This window comes from Staurois parvus, unplaced genomic scaffold (assembly GCF_062004578.1).
Source record: "Staurois parvus isolate SC_StPar_1 unplaced genomic scaffold, SC_StPar_1.0 ptg000423l, whole genome shotgun sequence".
Taxonomy (NCBI): Eukaryota; Metazoa; Chordata; class Amphibia; order Anura; family Ranidae; genus Staurois; species Staurois parvus.
Window position 1 is genome coordinate 5,051,074 of NW_028318219.1, and position 20,635 is coordinate 5,071,708.

Here is a 20,635-nt window from a genome sequence, read left to right on the forward strand (position 1 = left end):
GTACACATAGTCCCCTGTATCGGCTAAATTTTTCCTATCCTAAAATGCGGATAGGGCTATTTTCGGCCAATATTTCAGTGCATCCCTACTAGCAAGCTGTGCCTAGTAAAGTGGCCGGTGAGTATATATATGTATATATATATATATATATATATATATCCATCAAAAAAGGTCCATGGCTACCTAATATCAGACAGACTTTATTGATTGTAGGAGTTCTTTGAAAAAAAACATTGACTACATTTTGGCAGTTTCAAGTGGTTGCTGCCTAACCAATGACCGGAACATATTTAATTCTGTATTTAAAATGGTAACTCCAAGATCTGCAAACTTTTTGCTCAAACCAGTCCAGTATTGTCAAGCAGTGGTGAAGGGGGCCTTTTGGATTCCCTAAATCACATTGTTTCTTTTTAAAACGCTTACTATGACCATTAAACTCTCTCCGGACTTTCAACAACATTTTGGTGCTCTCTAATACAAGTGTTGAAATGTTGCTCCAAGAGCTATTCGTGTACTTTAGAGCGTCCATAAAAAGAACTTCCACCGCAGAGTGCAATACTCACCTATACAGTTGCAAGAAAAAGTATGTGAACCCCTTGGGATTACGTGGAGTTTTGCATGAATTGGGCATAAAATGTGCTCTGAACGTCATCTAAGTCACAACAATAGAAGAACACAGTCTGCTGAAGATAATACTACACAAACATTAGATGTTGCCATGGTTTAATTGCACATAACATGTAAACATTCACAGTGCAGGGAGAAAAAAGTATGTGAGGCCCTAGCTTAATGACTTCTCCCAGAGCTAATTGGAGCCAGGAGTGAGCCAACCTTGACTCCAACAGTGTGATGATATTGGATGTGTTGCTGACAGCTGTCCTGCCCTTAAAAAACACACACTTTTTTTTGGGTTTACTGGTTTCAAGAAGCACTGTCTGATGTGAACCATGCCTCGCAGAAAAGAGCTCTCAGAAGACCTACGATCAAGAATTGTTGACTTGCATGAAGCTGGAAAGGGTTACAAAAGTATGTCCAAAAGCCCAAGGGGTTCACATACTTTTTCTTGCAACTGTACAAAAGTTTAGCTCTCCACCACCTCGCCCCCTTATTGGTCAGATTTTCACCTGGAGAAAAAAGAAAAAGAAGAAAGCTTCAAAAGTAACATTGACAGGAATAAGAATCTAATGGGGGTTCTAACTTCCTGATGACATGTTGGAAAAATCTCCCAATGGGGCCACAAAGACAATATTGGTCAATGAAACACTTTAACAATATGAGAAAAGTGAGTTAACCCCTTGTTACACCTCTGCTCATACTTTCACGCTTTTTTACAGGCTAAATGTTGCCAGAACATTCTGCTGTACTTTGATGACCCGTCTCAGTGGCCTGCGGTATATAAAAATGGGAACAAGGTTAGTTGGAGCTGGGAACTCACTTTTGGGACATGAGTTATCTGTTCAGTGATAACTGTATTACATCTATTGCTCTTTTCTCTAGGACTGCCTGATGAAGGAATCGGTAATCCGGCCAGAGAACAACCAAGTAATCAACCTGACGACACAGTATGTTTGGTCTGGCTGTCTGGTAAGGCCCTTAATAAATAATGTGAACTCAGTTTGTCGTATTCGCTATTCGACATAGCCGCTGACTTCGTTGCTGACTTCTTTAAGAAGCTGCTAGTCCTGCTGGTTTTTTTCCATAGACGGGTTGAAAATCGGCCGATTTTTCAGCCGAAAAAAAAAATCGGCTGATTTTTGCACCATTAGTGGGTTAATTGGTCAGCCGTTTTTCGGGCTTTTTGCACATTTTTTTTATCGGGCATGTTGGAAAAGTTGTGGCCAATTTTGACGATCAGACAATTTTCCCGGCAATGATGGGCAAATCGGCCGATTGTTTTACCGATAAAAAATCTGCGCATGAGCCGTGACCTGGAAGAAGAAGAAGAAGCAGAGGAAGAAGAAGAAAGAATTCCAGTCCGCTATTATATTTTATATGAAAAAGTCTTGCAGTTGCAACAAATGTATCCATTTGTATCCACATAAAAAAATCTGTTTCCAAATAAAAACATTGTATTCTTCTTCTTCGTAATCTTCTTCTTCTTAATCTTCTTCTTCTTCATAATCTTCTTCTTCGTCTTAATCTTCTTCTTCATAATCTTCTTCTTTTTCGTAATCTTCTTCTTCGTAATCTTCTTCTTCTTCTACTTCTTCTTCGTAATCTTCTACCTCTTCTTTGTAATCTTCTTCTTCTTCTTTGTAATCTTCTTCTTCTTCTTTGTAATCTGCTTCTTCTTGTTCCTAATCTTCTTCTTCTTCTTAATCTTCTTCTTAATCTTCTTCTTCAGAATCTTCTTCTTCTTCGGAATCTTCTTCTTCTACTTCTTCCTCTTCTTCTACTTCTTCTTCTTAATCTTCTTCTTAATCTACTTCTTCTTCTTCGTAATCTTCTTCTTCTTAACCTTCTTCTTCTTCGGAATCTTCTTCTTCTACTTCTTCCTCTTCTTCTACTTCTTCTTAATCTTCTTCTTAATCTACTTCTTCTTCGTAATCTTCTTCTTCTTAACCTTCTTCTTCTTCTTATGTATTGCTGTCACATATGGTGCGTTCCCCTGTCTCTGCAAGGGGCAAAAGTTATGGGGTTAATACCGGCCATAATGCCGGCCATAGACGGGACACAAATCGGCCGATTTCTTTACTGTTGGTGGTAACGTCGGCCGATCGAACGACCGATTTTTCATTTTTTTTTAAATCGTCCGATTTTCGACCCATCTATGGCCTGCATTAATCTTATAAAGCACAGAAAACCCCATGTGGACTGCCTCTTGATCTGAACCTACTTATAAGATCCCTGAATGTTTTATGAAGGGGTCCTGTATGATGAGTAACGGTGGGGAGGAATTGCTGGCTGTTGGCCTCCAAAAGGTTGTAGACTCAACTGAGTTACCTGTTTTTTTTCAGGAAAAATATTGAACTTGTTAGTGCTCATTTCTGAAATGAATTTAACCAACTTCTCCCTGACATGTCACCAGAACAGTGATCACTGATTGATTGCATTTCATTTAATATTCGTGGAAGTGGGTGAGAGCAGGGACATCCCTAGGGTTGGTGTCACCCGGTGCTGTAACACTTGGTGACACCCCCTCCGACAAGCCTCGCAGAATGGATCGGATCTGTGGATTGAGCATAATGGATCGGACTCCAATCCATTATGCTCAGTCCGCAGATCCGATCCATCCTGCAGGGATCGTCGGCTTGCTTTACAACTTACCTTTTCGTGGAGTGGATCCGGTGTCACCCCGTATAGGTTGCATGCTGACGATCCCCACAGGATGGATCGGATCTGCGGATTGAGCATAATGGATCAAAGTCTGATCCATTATGCCTGTGGGGATCGTCGGCATGAAACCTATACAGGGTGACATCGGACCCGCTCCAAGAAAAGGTAAGTTGTAAAGCAAGCCGACGATCCCCGCAGGATGGATCGGATCTGCGGATTGAGCATAATGGATCGAAGTCCGATCCATTATGCTTCCCAATCCGCTGATCCGATCCATCCTGCAGGGATCGTTGGCATGCAACCTATACGCGGTGACACCGGACCCGCTCCATGAAAATGTAAGTTGTAAAGCAAGCTGACAATCCCTACAGGATGGATTGAATCTGTGGATTGGGGAGCATAATGGATCGGAGTCCGATCCATTATGCTCAGTCCGCAGATCCGATCCATCGGAGCGGGCCCGGGGTCACCCCATGCGGTAGGTGTCACCCAGTGCGGCGTGCACCCCCCGTACCTGCCTAGGGACACTTCTGGGTGGGAGGTAGGAGGGTAGATGATGCAGGGTGTGTGCTAATGAGGTCAGCTGGCCAACTCCTTCCTGTGTCATGACCTAAAGTCTGTGCAGAAAATAGGGTAGAAGTAATGGAGAAGCATTTTTTGTGGAGCTCTCTGGACAAAAGAAGTACATTAACCGCTTGTCTGCAGTCCTATTATTATTATACAGTATTTATATAGCGCCAAAAAGGTTTGCTCAGCGCTGTACATTATAGTGGGGGACAGAACATGAGACAATACAGTAACAAAAGAATCCACGAGGGGTTCGAGGGCTCTGCTCTTTCGAGCTTACAATCTAGCAGATGTACTGCTACAGGGCGGCACGGCTGCGCAAAATCACATATATATACCCTACCTGTGCTGCTATTGGCTGCTGGGGATGTCAATCTCCAGGTCCCGGCCGGGAATACTTGGTGATCCTTTGCAAAGCTGACAGGGGAGAGACCTGTGTGTAAGCAACACAGGTTTCTCTCCTGTCAGCAAGGACATGCTGTGTTGTATCTCTCTGCACGGCATGTCTCCCTAGTAGAACACAACACAGCACACAGTTAACCCTTTGATCACTTCAGATGTTAACCCCTTCCTACCCAGTGCCATTAGTACAGTGTTAGTGCTTTTTATTAGCACTGATCACTGTATTGGTGTCACTGGGGATGCCATGAGTAGTTAGTTCCCACCTAGTGTCAGAATGCCCGCTGCAGTCCCACTATAAGTCACTGATCGCCGTCATTACTGGTATAAAAATAAAATAAAAAATTCCAGTGTATATACCGCCATTTGTAAACGCTATAACTTTCACGTAAATCAATTAATTTACACGTATTGGGATTTTTTTAGAAAAGATATGGAGCAGAATACATTTTGGCCTAAATTTATTTTTTAATTTGACGAAATTACATTTTTTTATTGGATATGTTTTATAGCAAAAAGTCGAAATTTTTTTTTCCAAAATTGTCTTTTTTTGTTTATAGCGCAAAAAATAAATAACGCAGAGGTGATCAAATACCACTGAAAGAAAGCTGTATTTGTGGGAAAAAAGGACATCAATTTCATGCATGACCGCGCAATTGTCAGTTAAAGTAACCCAGAGCTGTATCGCACAAAATGGCCTGGTCAGGAAGGGGTATATTCTGTGGAGGGCAAGTGGTTAATGCTATACTGGTACATAGGGGAACTGGAACTTAGAAAAAAAATATTGAACAAAAGTGAATTTATCCTTTAAACTTGAGAAGATCTTTAAACTCATTCAATCTTAACACACTGGGTTCAATAGATTCCTCCAGGTCCTGTAAATCTATATTTCCTCAGCTACTATCAATCCTAGGAGACGATGTCTATGGTTGATACATTCCCCCTTCCATTTGTCTAGGAAGCGCTCATTTCTCAGATGCTCTGCTGGTATTGCTCCTTCCCTTAATCCCTGGGGGATTATTCCTTCTTGAATATATTACTCAAGTGTCACTATATTCTACTTTCTCATTAACTGTTTTATTATTAGATGTCCATGCAATCTAAAACAAATTTTTAAACTCGCTCTGTCGCTGGGATTCTGTATAATTCCATTTTTGAAGGTGGCTCTCATTTCCTCTTCTGCTTCACCATTGCCATTAAAAAAAAAAAAACCTATGTCTTGTACCAAGGTGGGGAGGGTGGATATTCCTTTGCTGCCACTCTAAAAGATAAAGAGGTATTTAACCACTTCCCGACCGGCTGTTGCATATAAACGGCCAGACGGTGGCAGTGCAGGGTTGGGTGGCCGTTTATAAACGGCCTCCCCGCACCCTGCTTGTGCGCGCTCCCTGGGACACAGTGAAACACCGATCGTCGGACGGGACCTCTGTACGAGGTCCCGATCATGTGATCACTGATTGGCCAATCAGTGATCACATGCAAAGTAGTAAGCAAGATGTCACTTGTGACATCATTGCTTACTACGTGTGAAATCTGTGAATGATCACAGAGGTCACATGGTACAAGCCTATTCACAACAGGCTTGTACCATGTGACAAGCTGTGACCAATCACAGCTCACTCAGTACTTCTCAATGAGAGCAAGAATGCAGACAGAGAGAAAGAGAAATGATTGCTTTTACAGCCTTTATGGGTGTAAAAGCAATATGTAAAAAAAAAAAATCTTCATCACCCCCCACAAGTAGTACAGTGTCACCATGGTGACACTGTACTGCTCGGGTGACAGTATGTAAAAAAATAAAATAAAATAAAAAATAATAATATAAAAAAATAAAATAAAAATGTAAAAAAAAATGTTTTTAAAAATTATAATTTTTGGTTATGAACTAATTTGGATTTTTTTTACTAAAAAGATAACGGAATAAATTTTGGCAAAGATTTATGATGAAATATTATTTATTTGCAAAATTTTATTAAAAAAACACTTTTTTTCAAAATTTTTGGACTTTTTCATTTACATAGCAAAAAAAATAAAAATCCCAGCGGTGAATAAATACCACCAAAATAAAGCTTTATCTGTCTCAAAAAAATTCATTTGGGTACAGTGTTTCATGACCGCGCAATTGTCATTCAAAGTGTGATAGCTCTGAAAGCTGAAAATTGCCCTGGACAGGAAGGAGGTAAAAGTGTCCGGTCTGGAAGTGGTTAAACTAAACGTTGAATTATTAATAATGTAAACATTGAAGGTGTGTCAGGCTCACAATATGTTATGGAAGAAAGCAAAGAAGGGGCGCACTCTCCTCGTGTATTACCGTGATAAAAAGGAGTTTATTTAAAAAATGACCAAAATTGCATACTCACAAACCAAGATTCATAAACAAGCTAGGAACCAATGTGACAGTCCGAGCAACCGGTGTTCTAACAGCAAGGTGTGGTAATGCGTTTCGGGAGACGTACTCCCTTCCTCAGAGCTTCCTCAGAGTACAGGGAGACCGGATATAGTGAATGCAGGATCCGGGGAGACCAGATATAGTGAATGCAGGGTCCGGGGAGACCAGATATAGTGAGTGCAGAGTCCAGGGGGGGCCCGGTAATAGTGAATGCAGGGTCCGGGGAGACCAGATATAGTAAGCGCGGGGTCCAGGGAGACCAGATATAGTGAATGCAGGGTCCGGGAGACCAGATATAGTGAATGCAGGGTCCGGGGAGACCAGATATAGTGAGTGCGGGGTCTAGGGAGACCAGATATAGTGAATGCAGGGTCCGGGGAGAGCGGATATAGTGAATGCAGGGTCCGGGGAGAGCGGATATAGTGAATGCAGGGTCCGGGGAGACCAGATATAGTGAGTGTGGGGTCCGGGGAGACCAGATATAGTGAAGGCAGGGTCCGGGGAGACCTGATATAGTGAATGCAGTGTCATGGGAGACTGGATATAGTGAATGCAGGGTCTGGGGAGACCGGATATAGTGAGTGCAGGGTCCATGGAGACCGGATATGGTGAATGCAGGGTCCAGGGAGACCGGATATGGTGAATGCAGGGTCCGGGAGACCAGATATAGTGAATGCAGGGTCCGGGGAGACCAGATATAGTGAGTGCGGGGTCTAGGGAGACCAGATATAGTGAATGCAGGGTCCGGGGAGAGCGGATATAGTGAATGCAGGGTCCGGGGAGACCAGATATAGTGAGTGTGGGGTCCGGGGAGACCAGATATAGTGAAGGCAGGGTCCGGGGAGACCTGATATAGTGAATGCAGTGTCATGGGAGACTGGATATAGTGAATGCAGGGTCTGGGGAGACCGGATATAGTGAGTGCAGGATCCATGGAGACCGGATATAGTGAATTCAGGGTCTGGGGAGACCAGATATAGTGAATGCAGGGTGCGTGGAGACCGGATATAGTGAATGCAGGGTCCGGGGAGACCAGATATAGTGAGTGCAGGGTCCGGGGAGACCAGATATAGTAAATGCAGGGTTCGGGGAGACCAGATATAGTGAGTGCAGGGTCCGGGGAGACCAGACATAGTGAGTGCAGGGTCCGGGGAGACCAGATATAGTGAGTGCAGGGTTCGTGGAGACCAGATATAGTAAATGCAGTGTTCGGGGAGACCAGATATAGTGAATGCAGGGTCCGGGGAGAACCGGTGTTCTAACAGCAAGATGTGCTAACATGTTTCAGAAGACGTACTCCCTTCCTCAGAGCTCCTTCAGGGTATGTCTCCCGAAACGCGTTAGAAACCTTGCTGTTAGAACTCCGCTTGCTCGGACTGGCACATTGGTTCCTAGCTTGTTTATGAATCTTGGTTTGTAAGTATGCAATTTTTGTAATTTTTTAAATAAACTCCTTTTTAGCACGATTGCTTCTTTGCTTTCTTCCAGTACTATCAAGATTTCCTGATCTTTAGAGGGCTGCACCTAAGCGAGTGTCTGATACTGTGACCCTGGGGTGCTCACAGACATGAGCGCTTGTATTGTGTCTTATCCTTTCACAATATGTTATATTTAATTAATGAAACAGGGGACTTACACGTACATGGTCTTCTCTGCAAATAAATAGCAATATTCCTTTCTCGTCCTGCATCTGGAAGACAGTTGTGCCCCAAATCTCACTTGTTAGGTGGAGGGAAAACAAATCTTGAATGCCACTTGCTGCTTTGCTGGTATTTGTCCAAGTGGATGGACAGGAGATAGGGTGTATGCCGATGGTGTCTACGCGTTTCATCTCAGCTGGCTACCTTGTTGACCTTGAAGACCTTGACCTTGGCGACCATCTCAGCTGGCGATCAGAACATACTGTATCTTTCTTTTACTCTCCTTCCCTTATTCTTTTATGGAAATATTTAATCTGCTCCCTCCTGTGATCTTTTGTTAAGAATACATTTTGTCTTTTCTTATTAATGAGCCAAGAGGCTAGCTTACTGCTTCTTGTAGTCATACACGGGTGGTGCATCCTATCAGAAAAAGGGGATCAAAAGTTGTCTTTTTAATAAGCGCTGAAAATTTCAGTGGGATTTTCCACTTACGGCTATCAAATAGACAGGGTGATGCAGACAAATCCTTCTACAGAAGGAGGCTTAGTGGATTTACAATTTATATTTCTTGTGTCCATATAGCTCAATGCTAACTCCACAAACATTTCTATCAACTTTGAGAGTGAAAAAACAGTTTTGGAGCTTATTGAAAAGGCACCCTTTCACCCCCTTTGTAAACGATCCATGCCACTCACTGTATCTGCACAGCGATCATTACCAATAGATACTCAAGTTGTCGATTCTTTTTTCCATGATCATATAGCAGGAAAGACTACCCATGTTTGAGTAAATATGGTGACAGCCATTTATATGGAATTTTGTGCACTTGAATGCCAACATTTTTCATACACAGAGCTGTATAAGGGAGAACTATCTGGCTGGTCTTTATTATGAATTGAGATTATACAAATAGATGTTATCTATTTTTACAGAACTCTCATAGTTTTTAGAGTGTTACTAAACCCAGGACCCTGCATTCACTATATCTGGTCTCCCCGGACCCTGCATTCACTATATCTGCTCTCCCCGGACCCTGCATTCACTATATCTGCTCTCCCCGGACCCTGCATTCACTATATCCGCTCTCCCCGGACCTACATTCACTATATCCGCTCTCCCCGGACCCTGCATTCACTATATCTGGTCTCCCCGGACCCTGCATTCACTATATCTGGTCTCCCCGGACCCTGCATTCACTATATCTGCTCTCCCCGGACCCTGCATTCACTATATCTGCTCTCCCCGGACCCTGCATTCACTATATCTGGTCTCCCCGCACCCTGCATTCACTATATCCGCTCTCCCCGGACCTACATTCACTATATCCGCTCTCCCCGGACCCTGCATTCACTATATCTGGTCTCCCCGGACCCTGCATTCACTATATCCGGTCTCCCCGGACCCTGCATTCACTATATCCAGTCTCCCCAGACCCTGCATTCACTATATCTGGTCTCCCTGGACCCTGCATTCACTATATCTGGTCTCCCCAGACCCTGCATTCACTAAATCTGGTCTCCCCAGACCCTGCACTCACTATATCCGCTTTCCCCGGACCCTGCATTCACTATATCTGGTCTCCCAGGACCCTGCATTCACTATATCCGGTCTCCCCGGACCCTGCATTCACTATATCTGGTCTCCCCATACCCTGCATTCACTATATCTGGTCTCCGTGGACCCTGCATTCACTATATCTGGTCTCCCAGGAACCTGCATTCACTATATCAGGTCCCCCAGGACCCTGCATTCACTATATCTGGTCTCCCAGGACCCTGCATTCACTATATCTGGTCTCCCTGGACCCCACATTCACTATATTCAGTCTTCCTTGGACCCTGCATTCTTTATATCTGGTCTCCCCAGACCCTGCATTCACTATATCTGGTCTCCCCGGACCCTGCATTCACTATATCTGTATCTATGGAGGAGCAGCTTGTCACCCTAAGGTAGGATTAGAGAACACTCCCCCCTCTTCTCTTTTCTATACCATGGTAGGAGGTTCTGTAGTTCAGAGATAGAGAGAATAATAATAACTGATAACAGTCAGTAGAGTCAGATACACACAAGCAGTCATCAGCTATCAGGTCTACAGGTATTTTTTGCACTTACTGAACAAATATGATAAAACACGTTAAGTGATATGACACAAATAATGACGCAGCGCAACTAAAACAGTGTCTCTTAAAGTGTTACTAAACCCACAACAGTAAAATCAGTCTGTATATGCAGTAAAGCATGTATGTTATACTCACTGTGGAACCTAAGGGGTTAATCCTCTGCATTGTGTAAAAAGGCTGTTTGATCCTGTCTTCTCTGATCCTCCCCTTTCTGCCACAGTCCCCAATCCATCTGCTGATAGAACAGAGCCTTAGGGGCAAGCTGCACATGCTCAGTTTGGTGTGTATTGCTAGAGAGTTTTTTTTTTTGGGTGCATGTGATCAGCACAGGGCCAATCAGTGTTCTCTGGACAAAGGGTCAGGAGTCCTGCAGCCTCATAGTACAGTCAGAGGAGAATGAAATCTCCTCCCTCAAGCTTTAACCAGTGCCCTGCTGAACACTGATAGAAGTCACAAGGCTGCTGTAACTGCTGAAGAGAAAAGGTATTTATCGTTTATTTTTATTAACATAATTGCATTTCCATGTTGTGTGTACTGTGGAAGACCAGATATAGTAAATGCAGGGTCTGGGGAGACCAGATATAGTGAATGCAGGGTCCTTGGAGTCCGATATAGTGAATGCAGGGTCCGGGGAGACCAGATATAGTGAATGCAGGGTCCGGGGAGACCAGATATAGTGAATGCAGAGTATGGGGAGACCAGATATAGTGAATTCAGAGTCTGGGGAGATCAGATATAGTAAATGCAGGGTCTGGGGAGACCAGATATAGTGAATGCAGGGTCCGGGGAGACCGGATATAGTGAATGCAGGGTCCTGGGAGACCGGATATAGTGAATGCAGGGTCCGGGGAGACCGGATATAGTGAATGCAGGGTCCTGGGAGACCGGATATAGTAAATGCAGGGTCCTGGGAGACCGGATATAGTGAATGCAGGGTCCTGGGAGACCGGATATAGTGAATGCAGGGTCCTGGGAGACCGGATATAGTGAATGCAGGGTCCTGGGAGACCGGATATAGTGAATGCAGGGTCCTGGGAGACCAGATATAGTGAATGCAGGGTCCTGGGAGACCGGATATAGTGAATGTAGGGTCCTGGGAGACCAGATATAGGGAATGCAGAGTCCTGGGGTTAGTAACACTTTAATTAAATAAATAAAAAATCCCAAATGATGAAATTAAAGTTCTTGAATCTGTACAGTATTTGTGGCCAACCACTATTGAATTCTCAATATCACAGTCTTCTCTTCAACAGCGATATCTAGAATTCACTGGTGGTTGACCACACATACATATTCAAGGACTTTTGTTTCATCATTTGGGACTTATTTATTTATTTAAAGTGTTATTTATTTAAAAGACACTGTTTTAATCGTGCTGCATCATTATTTGTGTCATATCTTAGAGGGGTAGAGTGAAAATGCCTAAGAGCAATAAACCACTTGCCCTCCAGAGGATTTACCCCCCTTCCTGACCAGGCCATTTTTTGCAACACGGCGCTGCATTACTTTAACTGACAATTGCACGGTCGTGCAACGCTGCACCCAAATTAAATGTACGTCCCACAAATAGAGCTTTCTTTAGGTGGTATTTGATCACCTGTACGTTTTTTATTTTATGCGCTATAGAAAAAAAAAAGGCCGATAAGTTTGAGGAAAAAAAAACTTTTGGGACTTTTTGCTATTAATCATGTCCAGTAAAAAAAATGTTAAAAGTCAAATTTCTTCATAAATTTAGGCCAAAATATATTCTGCTACCTGTCTTTGCTAGAAAAAAACCCAATATGTGTATATTAATTGGTTTACGTTGAAGTTATAGCATCTACAAATGATGGTATAAACGTTGGATTTTGTTTTTTTTTTATACTAGTAATGGTGGCGTTTAGCGACTTATAGTGGGACTGCGGCAGGCATTCTGACACTGGGGGGAAAACTGACTAACTGTCACTGACATCCCCAGTGACACCAATACAGAGATCAGTGCTAATAAAAAGCACTGACACTGTACTAATGACACTTCCCACATGGAAGAAAAATATATTTGAAATATATTTTAAAAGCAAATTTGTCTTTATTATATTTTGTATCAAATTTTAACAGAACAAAGCATGAGATATAATGATAACGTACAAGTAAATGAACATAAAAATATCACAGATGTTGCAATGATCCATGTGGATGAGTGAAAATGATTCTATACAATAACAAGATGAATTGATCAATAACACATATTACAGAGGTATGAAAAAGCATAGTTTCCAGGGGGGCATCCCTGGGTGAGATGTATGAAACCAAATGAGAACTCCGTACAACCACATGTATAAACCCAAACTGAGAAAAAAGGATAAAAAGGAGAGAAAAAAAGAAAAAACAGTTGTAGAAATAGTGAAGGATAAGAAGAGAGAGGGTCGGGAGATGGGAAGGGCGAAAAGCAGAACCAAGGCGGCCTTCCACCAGTATCCCACCGGAGTGACCCCGCCACCCGCACCTGGGCGCGATCTGCAGGGTCAAATCGGCATGCATTCCAAAATAAAAATGAGTCGGGGGAGCAAGGTTCAACTCCCCTAGGGCACAGCAGGGGAACACATATCTCAGAGAGTCGAAGAGGAGGAGAAATGGAGCCAGACCAACCACAGTAACTTCTGTTTTATCACAGGTATCATTGGCAAATGCCAGCATTTCCTCCATACGCATGATATCATTAAGCACAAAACCCACATCGGAAGAGGCAGGGGAGTGGCCATTTTCCAAAAGAGGGGTATCAGTTGGCGGGCTGCAGATAAAAAGAAACGCAGCAAACTTTTTTTCTGAACTGCCAATGAGCCCGATAACATAAATAGGAGAGCAATCTACAGAAAAGGGGCCAAGGACTCACCATAGATCCTGTTATATACAACGAAATCTGTCGCCAGGAAGGTTGTATTTGATCACAATCCCACCAAATATGGAGCTGAGTACCAACAGCTTTAGTACAGCACCAGCAGAGATTAGGCGTAGAAGGAAACATTTTGTATAGGGAGAGGAAGTCCCTATACATCGAGAAAGGAGCTTAAAATTCTTTTCCTGTGAATAACAAGAAATGGACGATTTATGAGTGAAGTGGAATGACGTGGACCAGTCCACTGCCAATATGTCTTTACCCAGGTCTCGAGTCCACACTTTGGTGTAGGAAGGGAATTCACAATGAAGAGCATTGTGTAACACTTTATAGAGGGAAGCTAGGACATGTCTCGGTGGTTCCGAGAGGGAGCACAACCGCTCAAACTCAGAGAGTGGACAATGGGTGCAGGAGGAAGAGTATGAGTGTTTGCAAAATTAGGACAGATGTAAAGTGGTCAGCCAATCCCTATGCCCACCCTGAAGGAGTGGAAGACCTGATTGGGGGCAGATAAAGTCCCGAGCTACGGGCCATGAGGCGCGCATAAAGGGACCGATAGTAGAAGAGTCTAACCCTTGAGGAAGAGCGGGGTTATCAAATAGGGGTGATAAGGGAGCGGGATCAGAAGAAGCCACAGTACAGCCACAGTCAATGGGGACAGGCCGGGAAACCGCCGATAGTCATGGCTATAACCCCATGGGAAAGCCCGGAGATCAACCGAAGATAGATCTTGTTCTATCATACAAAAGGCTTTACAGAAGGGTCTGGGAAACCAATCAAGCATCCCAGCTAGTAACGTAGCTCTATAATATAGCTCAAAGTCTGATAGACTCCGCCTTTGAGTTTCAGTAACCTATATTTTAACCTTGAGAACCCTCGGTGCCAAATAAATCTGATCAAAAAGGAACGAAGTGAGAGAAAGAAACTCTTAGGCACAACGATCGGTATAGTCTAAAAAACGTATGGCAACTTAGGTAAGGGTGTTGATGCGGCCGAATCAGGAAGAGCTGAAGTGCCCCATGAAGCCAGATCTTTTCAGATACGTGAAAGCAAGGGGCAAGTATTGAATTATATATTAAAAATATTCTTCCCAAATATATTGACATTAATTTGAAATGCTGCAATTTTGGCCATATTCAATATATTTCAATCAATCAATAAATATATATATATATATACTGCATGTTGAAATGCGTTTTTAAAAATATTTATTTTTTAAATATATTCTTCAGATTTTTTTCAACATATAAAAAAAGTAATTTTAACATATATTTTTACATATATTTGTAAATGCATTCCAAAAATGTAGATTTGTATTTTTAAAGACATACAGTATATTTGAAATGTATTTTTACAAATATTTTTCATATATTTTGTAATAAAAATGCATTTCAACATGTAGTATATATATATATATATATATATATATTTAAATATATTTTGAAATATATTGAATATGGTCAAAATTGCAGCATTTCAAATATATGTCAATATATTTGGGAAGAATATTTTTAAAATATATTTGAAATATATTTTTCTTCCATATGGGTGGGCAGAAAGGGGTTAACATCTGGGACGATCAAAAGGTTAACTGTGTGCTGTGTGTGTGCGCTTTACTACGTAAGCACATTGCAAAGCAATGTGCAGGAGCTGACAGGGGAGAGATCTGTATTGTTTACATACAGACCTCTCCCCCGTCGGTGATACAGGGCGATCGCCGGGTGCTGACGGAGAATCACCGGCTGGTGGTGCAGCTAGTTTACGAACAGATCTCTCCCCTCTTGGCTTTAGCGGCAGTCACCGAGTGCCAGCTGAGTGCGCCTCCTACCCAGAAATGCAAAATCACGTATATACACATGATTTTGTGCACCCCTGCTGCCCTGTATAAGTATTTCTGCTATAAGGTGAAGGGAAAGTGGTTAAGAATTCCCAGATTTGTGAGCTCGTTGATTTGCTTGTGATTCATGTATATTAGGTTTTTCTGTCACAGATAGTTTATGATATTTTGTTTTAATAGTGACTGCGCTGATTGTCTTTCACTTTCCACGTTAAGTGATGTATTTAACAAACCAAGATGGTTCAGTGGTGATTGACCTTTTTGCTTTAATTTTATATTTAATTTTTTGGATAGCATCCAATTTTCTAGTCTGACTGTGTACTCCCATTGGTCTTATTCCATCAGGTGACAAAGGAGAATGGGCAAAGCTACTTGAGCTGCAACAGTGGGAGGAGCTTCCGGTCTGTCCGTGAGAGATGGTGGTACATCGCGCTCAGCAAGTGCGGGGTGAGAATTCATGGACACCACATACATTTTCAGTTCACTACACACTAAGCTAACCTAAGTGCCTTAGGTTTGGATGCTGTTGGGCTAAATTACTTGCTTGTTTGAGTATCTTCACCCTAGTAACAGAAAATTAAAAAATTAATAGTCAGCAGCTACAAATACTGCAGCTTCTGATTTTTAATAAAAGGACACTTTTCTGTCCACTGATCCAGCGATGTCCTCACCAAGACTGGTTCTTCATTGGTCTTCGGGTGTCTCTGGCACCGGCATCTTTAGTATGGGAAGCCATTTGTGACTCCTTGCAGCATCACAGCTGGCTTCCCACTACGTTGCCTTTGGGAATGGTCCCACAGCCTTCTGGGATCCATGACGTGTCCCAAGAGGCTGCTGGCAGAGAAATGTGTGAGGGGGGGCGGCGGACGTCTGCTCTTTGCCAGTAGTTGTGGAGAAGGGGGTGCGAGGAGGCAGAAAAGCGGAACTTCCCCTTTTGGGTAAAGTTTTGCTTTAATAATAATCTTAGTTCATACCGACCTTGCGTGGACTGACAGCAGACTGCCCAAGATATATTCAGTACTACCAATTCACAATGTGGTTTTTTGTGCCTAGGTGACCAGTCATCAGGGACCTACTCATCAAGTTTCAAGGTCTGGAGGCAGATACTGTAGGCTAGCCTACTGGCTACTGTGATTTATTTTAACGGTTAAATGTTCACTTATCCTTTTGAAATCTTTGTTGTGTGACCCACTAAGGCTTGGTTCACATATGTGCGGGTGGTGCGGCTGCGGATCCGCACGAAAATCTGTGCAGCCGCACCACCCGCACAGAGGAATGCGGACCCACTAGCGGATGCCATTAATTTTCGCCGCCCACACTGGAAAACGCAACCGTATTGGGAACCGAGGTTCCCGTGCAGGCTGCGTTTTCAGAAGAAGTGCAGGGACTTCTTCCCTGCATGTCACGGGGCATGGGAGTCCTTTCAAATGAATGGGCTCTCGTGCCTGCGCAAAACGCGGCCCGTACGACCGCATATATGTGAACCAGGACTAAGAACTCAAAATGCTACTTTGGGCCTGACTCCTTCTGTCCCATATCCAGGGGAGTCTGGAATTTAGCCGCAAGGGAAGCCCTCTCTCCATTGGCCTCTAACACCAGCCAAGTCTTTAAGAACTGTTTCTTTAAACATGGCAGCACTATCAAGCAGTGAGGGGCATTTGACCAGATCTGACCAGACCCACATAAGGATCCTTGATGTCCTGAGATTATCTACTTTAAATGCGCATTGAGATTGCGTATCTGGTGAGTGCGCAATCTTTATACATCCATCACCTCATCCACGGATCCAGCCATTGGATTTTTGAAGATCATTTGGGATCTTTTCTACTCACGCTATAGACTGTATTTGGTCTAGTGCCCAATCACCTATAGTCACCATTAGGTGACGTTTTTACTTGCACCTTGATGTCGTTTTATTATATTGTTTTATTCTATTGTATTTTTTACATAAAGATGTCTATATGTCCTAACATAACATTTTAGCGCTGCACCTTGCTTTATTTTGATTATTCTGGAGGTTTATATGGTGCCTTTTTGGTGTTCAGCTGCTGTTTTTCATTTCAACTTATTCATTATTTTACCTAAGCGCTCACTTACCCTGCGATTTACAGGACTAAGAACTGTACAGCCTTTTTGCCAAAAGTCTTTGTGTGGCTCACTGGGAGCCAAAAACCAGGCACTGCTTTATTCTCCCATCTGTAGAAGAATCCTCAAATATTCCTATGAAAAGGGCATCCACCATTGGGTTCAAAAAATGAATGGCCTTTACATAGAAAGGAGTGGAGATTCTTCCACTCTCGCAAAGAGCTAAAGAGCCCATTTGGAAGAATTTTGTTAAAGTGCCTGGCTGCACAACGAAAATCACTGAAAAGGCTGGGCAACTAGATGTAAGAATTGGGGTAGGAAAATGGGGAGGTGGGATAACAAAGTATAACCATACTAAAATTACAATTTTCTTTTAAAATTGAACCCCAGGAAGGTATAAAAGGCCACTTTGTTTAATTATTTATTTACTTATTTACGTATTTATTTATGTATGTATGTATGAACGCATGCATGCATGTATGTATTTATTTATTTATTTAATTAAGTAAGTAGTTAATTAATTAAATAGATAAATAAATACATTATTAATTAATTTATTTATTTTAAATATAGGTCTAAATGTTGTTTGTACTGACTTCCTGTATTGCACAGTGCTGACAGTCTAACACTGGAAGCTTGCTGACAGGTGGAGAGCAGAGTGAGAACCGTGTTCAGAGTTTTTTTTTTTAAAGCTTCTTACTGTTTATATTGACTACACACCTTCTTGCTAACAATGTTACTCTCTGCAGGGAGATGGTCTGCAGTTGGAGTATGAGATGACCCTGACAAATGGAAAATCCTTCTGGACGAGACACTTCTCTGCAGATGAGTTTGGTCAGTATCAACATTTTCCAATACTTCTTTTTGGGTTTTGGGGTGATTAATTCACAGAAGGGTTAGGAACTGGAAGCGATGGACAGGTTGGAGTCCAGGATTCAAATTAACCGTTTGACGAAGAAGTAAAGGTTATCCTCAGTGAAAACCAGGTGTCAAAACTCAATCAAAGTTCATGTTTTTCTGTAAAAATTGATCCTGGCTCCCTTGCCACCTCTTAATGGATATGTGCAAGCTGGAAATTTTCTGTTTGTTACATTTGGGGTGCATCTCTTCATTGAAGAATTTTGTTTTGTCATATTCGCTATGTTGAACTGATTTGTTTTTGGGATTCGTTTCATATATTTATTTCAGGTACTTATATAGCGCCATCAGTTTACGCAGCACTTTACATATACCGTATATTGTACATTCACATCAGTCCCTAACCCTCAAGGGGCGTACAATCTAAGGTCCTGAACTCACATTCACACATACACATACTAGGGCCAATTTAGACAGACAGTTCACCTAGCAGTGTGTCTTTTTTTTTTTGGAGTGTGGAAGGAGACCCACGCAGGCACAGGAAGAACATGCAAACTCCAGGCAGGTGGTGCCATGGCTGAGATTTGAACCAATGACCCTAGTACTGCCAGGCAGAAGTACTAACCGTTTAGCCACTGTGCTGCCTATATTTGTTGGTGCGGTTGGATTGAAAAGAATCTCCCAGCACATATGTCCGTGACTCACAGAAAGGTCCCGATCTCCCCTTGCGATTGGGAACATTTCCGATCATGTGAACGCCGTGACAGCGAATCACGGCGGTCACATGACCCTAAAACCCTGCCCCGCCTTCCGCCTTCTAAAACTCTTAAAGGGCCAGGAGGCGCCGGCACAAAGGGGTTAACAGTAAATAGCACCACAAGTATGATACATGGTTTTTGTGTGTTCCATGAACACGCACATCAGTGCTCTCTTTTGCGCATGTTCACGAAACGCTCAGTTGTAAATCCAGCCTTAGAATGTTGCAAAGCCCAGATCTTACCTGAAGATTTTCCTACATAGTTCTGGAACATCAACTTGCGTGATCTGGGCTTCTTTGAGATCTTCTTAGAAGGATAGCGACATCGCCCCTCGAGTACAGAAAGCAGGGGAAAGGTAATTCATGTATTTTTCCCCCACATTTTTTTTTTTTTTTAAAGTTTAATTTTTTTATGTTTATGCTTTTTAGCAAATGTTAGAGGGTCACTTAGTAAATAAACAGACCTTGCTTGTAGTCCAACATCTGCTTTAATTAAAAAAAATGAAAATAAATATATATATTTATTTCCTAAAAAGAACCACACACACACGCAAGCACGCGTACGCGTGTGTGGTTCTTTTTAGGACCTTCGTAAAGAGCTGCTTGAAGATTGATACATGCTTGTAAATGCTTGTTGAATCTGATGTTTTAGTCCTCATGCACACAGGACGTTTTTACAGCGGCTGTTTTTTGGCTTTGGGCATTTTTTTCTACAGCCAGTAAACCCCCCAGCATGTTATTCTATGTGTCCATGCACACATAGACTGTAATCAACATTTTTTGGCAGGGACGTTTTTTTGGCTGGAAAAAGAACTCAGGACTAGTGGGTTTCTAGAGGAGTTTTTTAGCTGTAAAAATGCTCTAATGCTGAAAAATGTGGTAAATTGCGTCAAACCAGTGTTTTTGGACATTTTATTTTACTAAAAAAAATATTTTTCTTTGGTAAAAAAAAAACGTTAAAAACCTCAAATGCGAAAAAACACCGCTAAACGCTAATACAAAAACACTGAAAAACTCACGTTTTTAACGTGACTTTACACAGCTAACGTTACCAGTGTTATTAAAACGCCCCGTGTGCATGGAGCTGTATAGATTGGCGCTTCCAAACTAAGACGAAACACCTCAGTGTTTAAACTGTATCTAAATCCCCAAAAAATGTAATATGTTGGAGCTGATCAGTCCTTACCCACCTGGAAGAAAAATATATTTGAAATATATTTTAAAAATATTCTTCCAAAATTTATTGACATAAAAAAATGCAATTCAACATGCAGTGTGTGTATAATATATATATATATATATATATATATATATATATATATATATATATATATATATACTGTATGTTGAAATGCGTTTTTTATATATTACAAAATATATGAAAAATATTTTTACAAATATATAAATATATATATTTTTTTAATGTATATTTCAGATTTTTTTAACATATAGCAAAGTCATTTTAAAATATATTTTTACATATATTTGTAAATGCATTTCAAAAATGTAGGTTTGGATTTTTAAAAACAGACAGTATATTTGAAATTGCATTTTTAAAAGTATTTTGTAATAAAAACACATTTCAACATACAGTGTGTGTATATTATTATTATTATTATACAGTATTTATAAAGCGCCAATAGTTCGCTCAGCGCTGTACATTACAAAGGGGGACAGAACATGTGACACAACAATACCAATACAATGCAAAATATGAGGGGATTGAGGGCTCTGCTCTTTCGAGCTTTTATATATATATATATCTATATATATATATATATATATATATACTGTATATATATATATATATATATATTTTTTTTTTTAAATAT

At 41.7% G+C, this 20,635-nt stretch overlaps 1 protein-coding gene across 2 annotated transcripts in view; it reads left to right on the plus strand.

Annotated features, from left to right (window-relative positions):
• The window catches only part of TMEM145 (transmembrane protein 145), a 212,750-nt gene that overhangs the window by 113,274 nt on the left and 78,841 nt on the right, over positions 1–20,635 (plus strand). For both annotated transcript variants that reach the window (XR_016314191.1, XM_089687374.1), the window contains exons 3-6: positions 1,335–1,412; positions 1,498–1,584; positions 15,449–15,550; positions 17,938–18,022. Coding sequence is in view for 1 of the 2 variants with exons in the window: in XM_089687374.1 (XP_089543500.1) it covers positions 1,335–1,412; positions 1,498–1,584; positions 15,449–15,550; positions 17,938–18,022 (352 nt within the window). In the remaining variant the exon portion in view is untranslated. The remainder of the gene's footprint in view (positions 1–1,334; positions 1,413–1,497; positions 1,585–15,448; positions 15,551–17,937; positions 18,023–20,635) is intronic.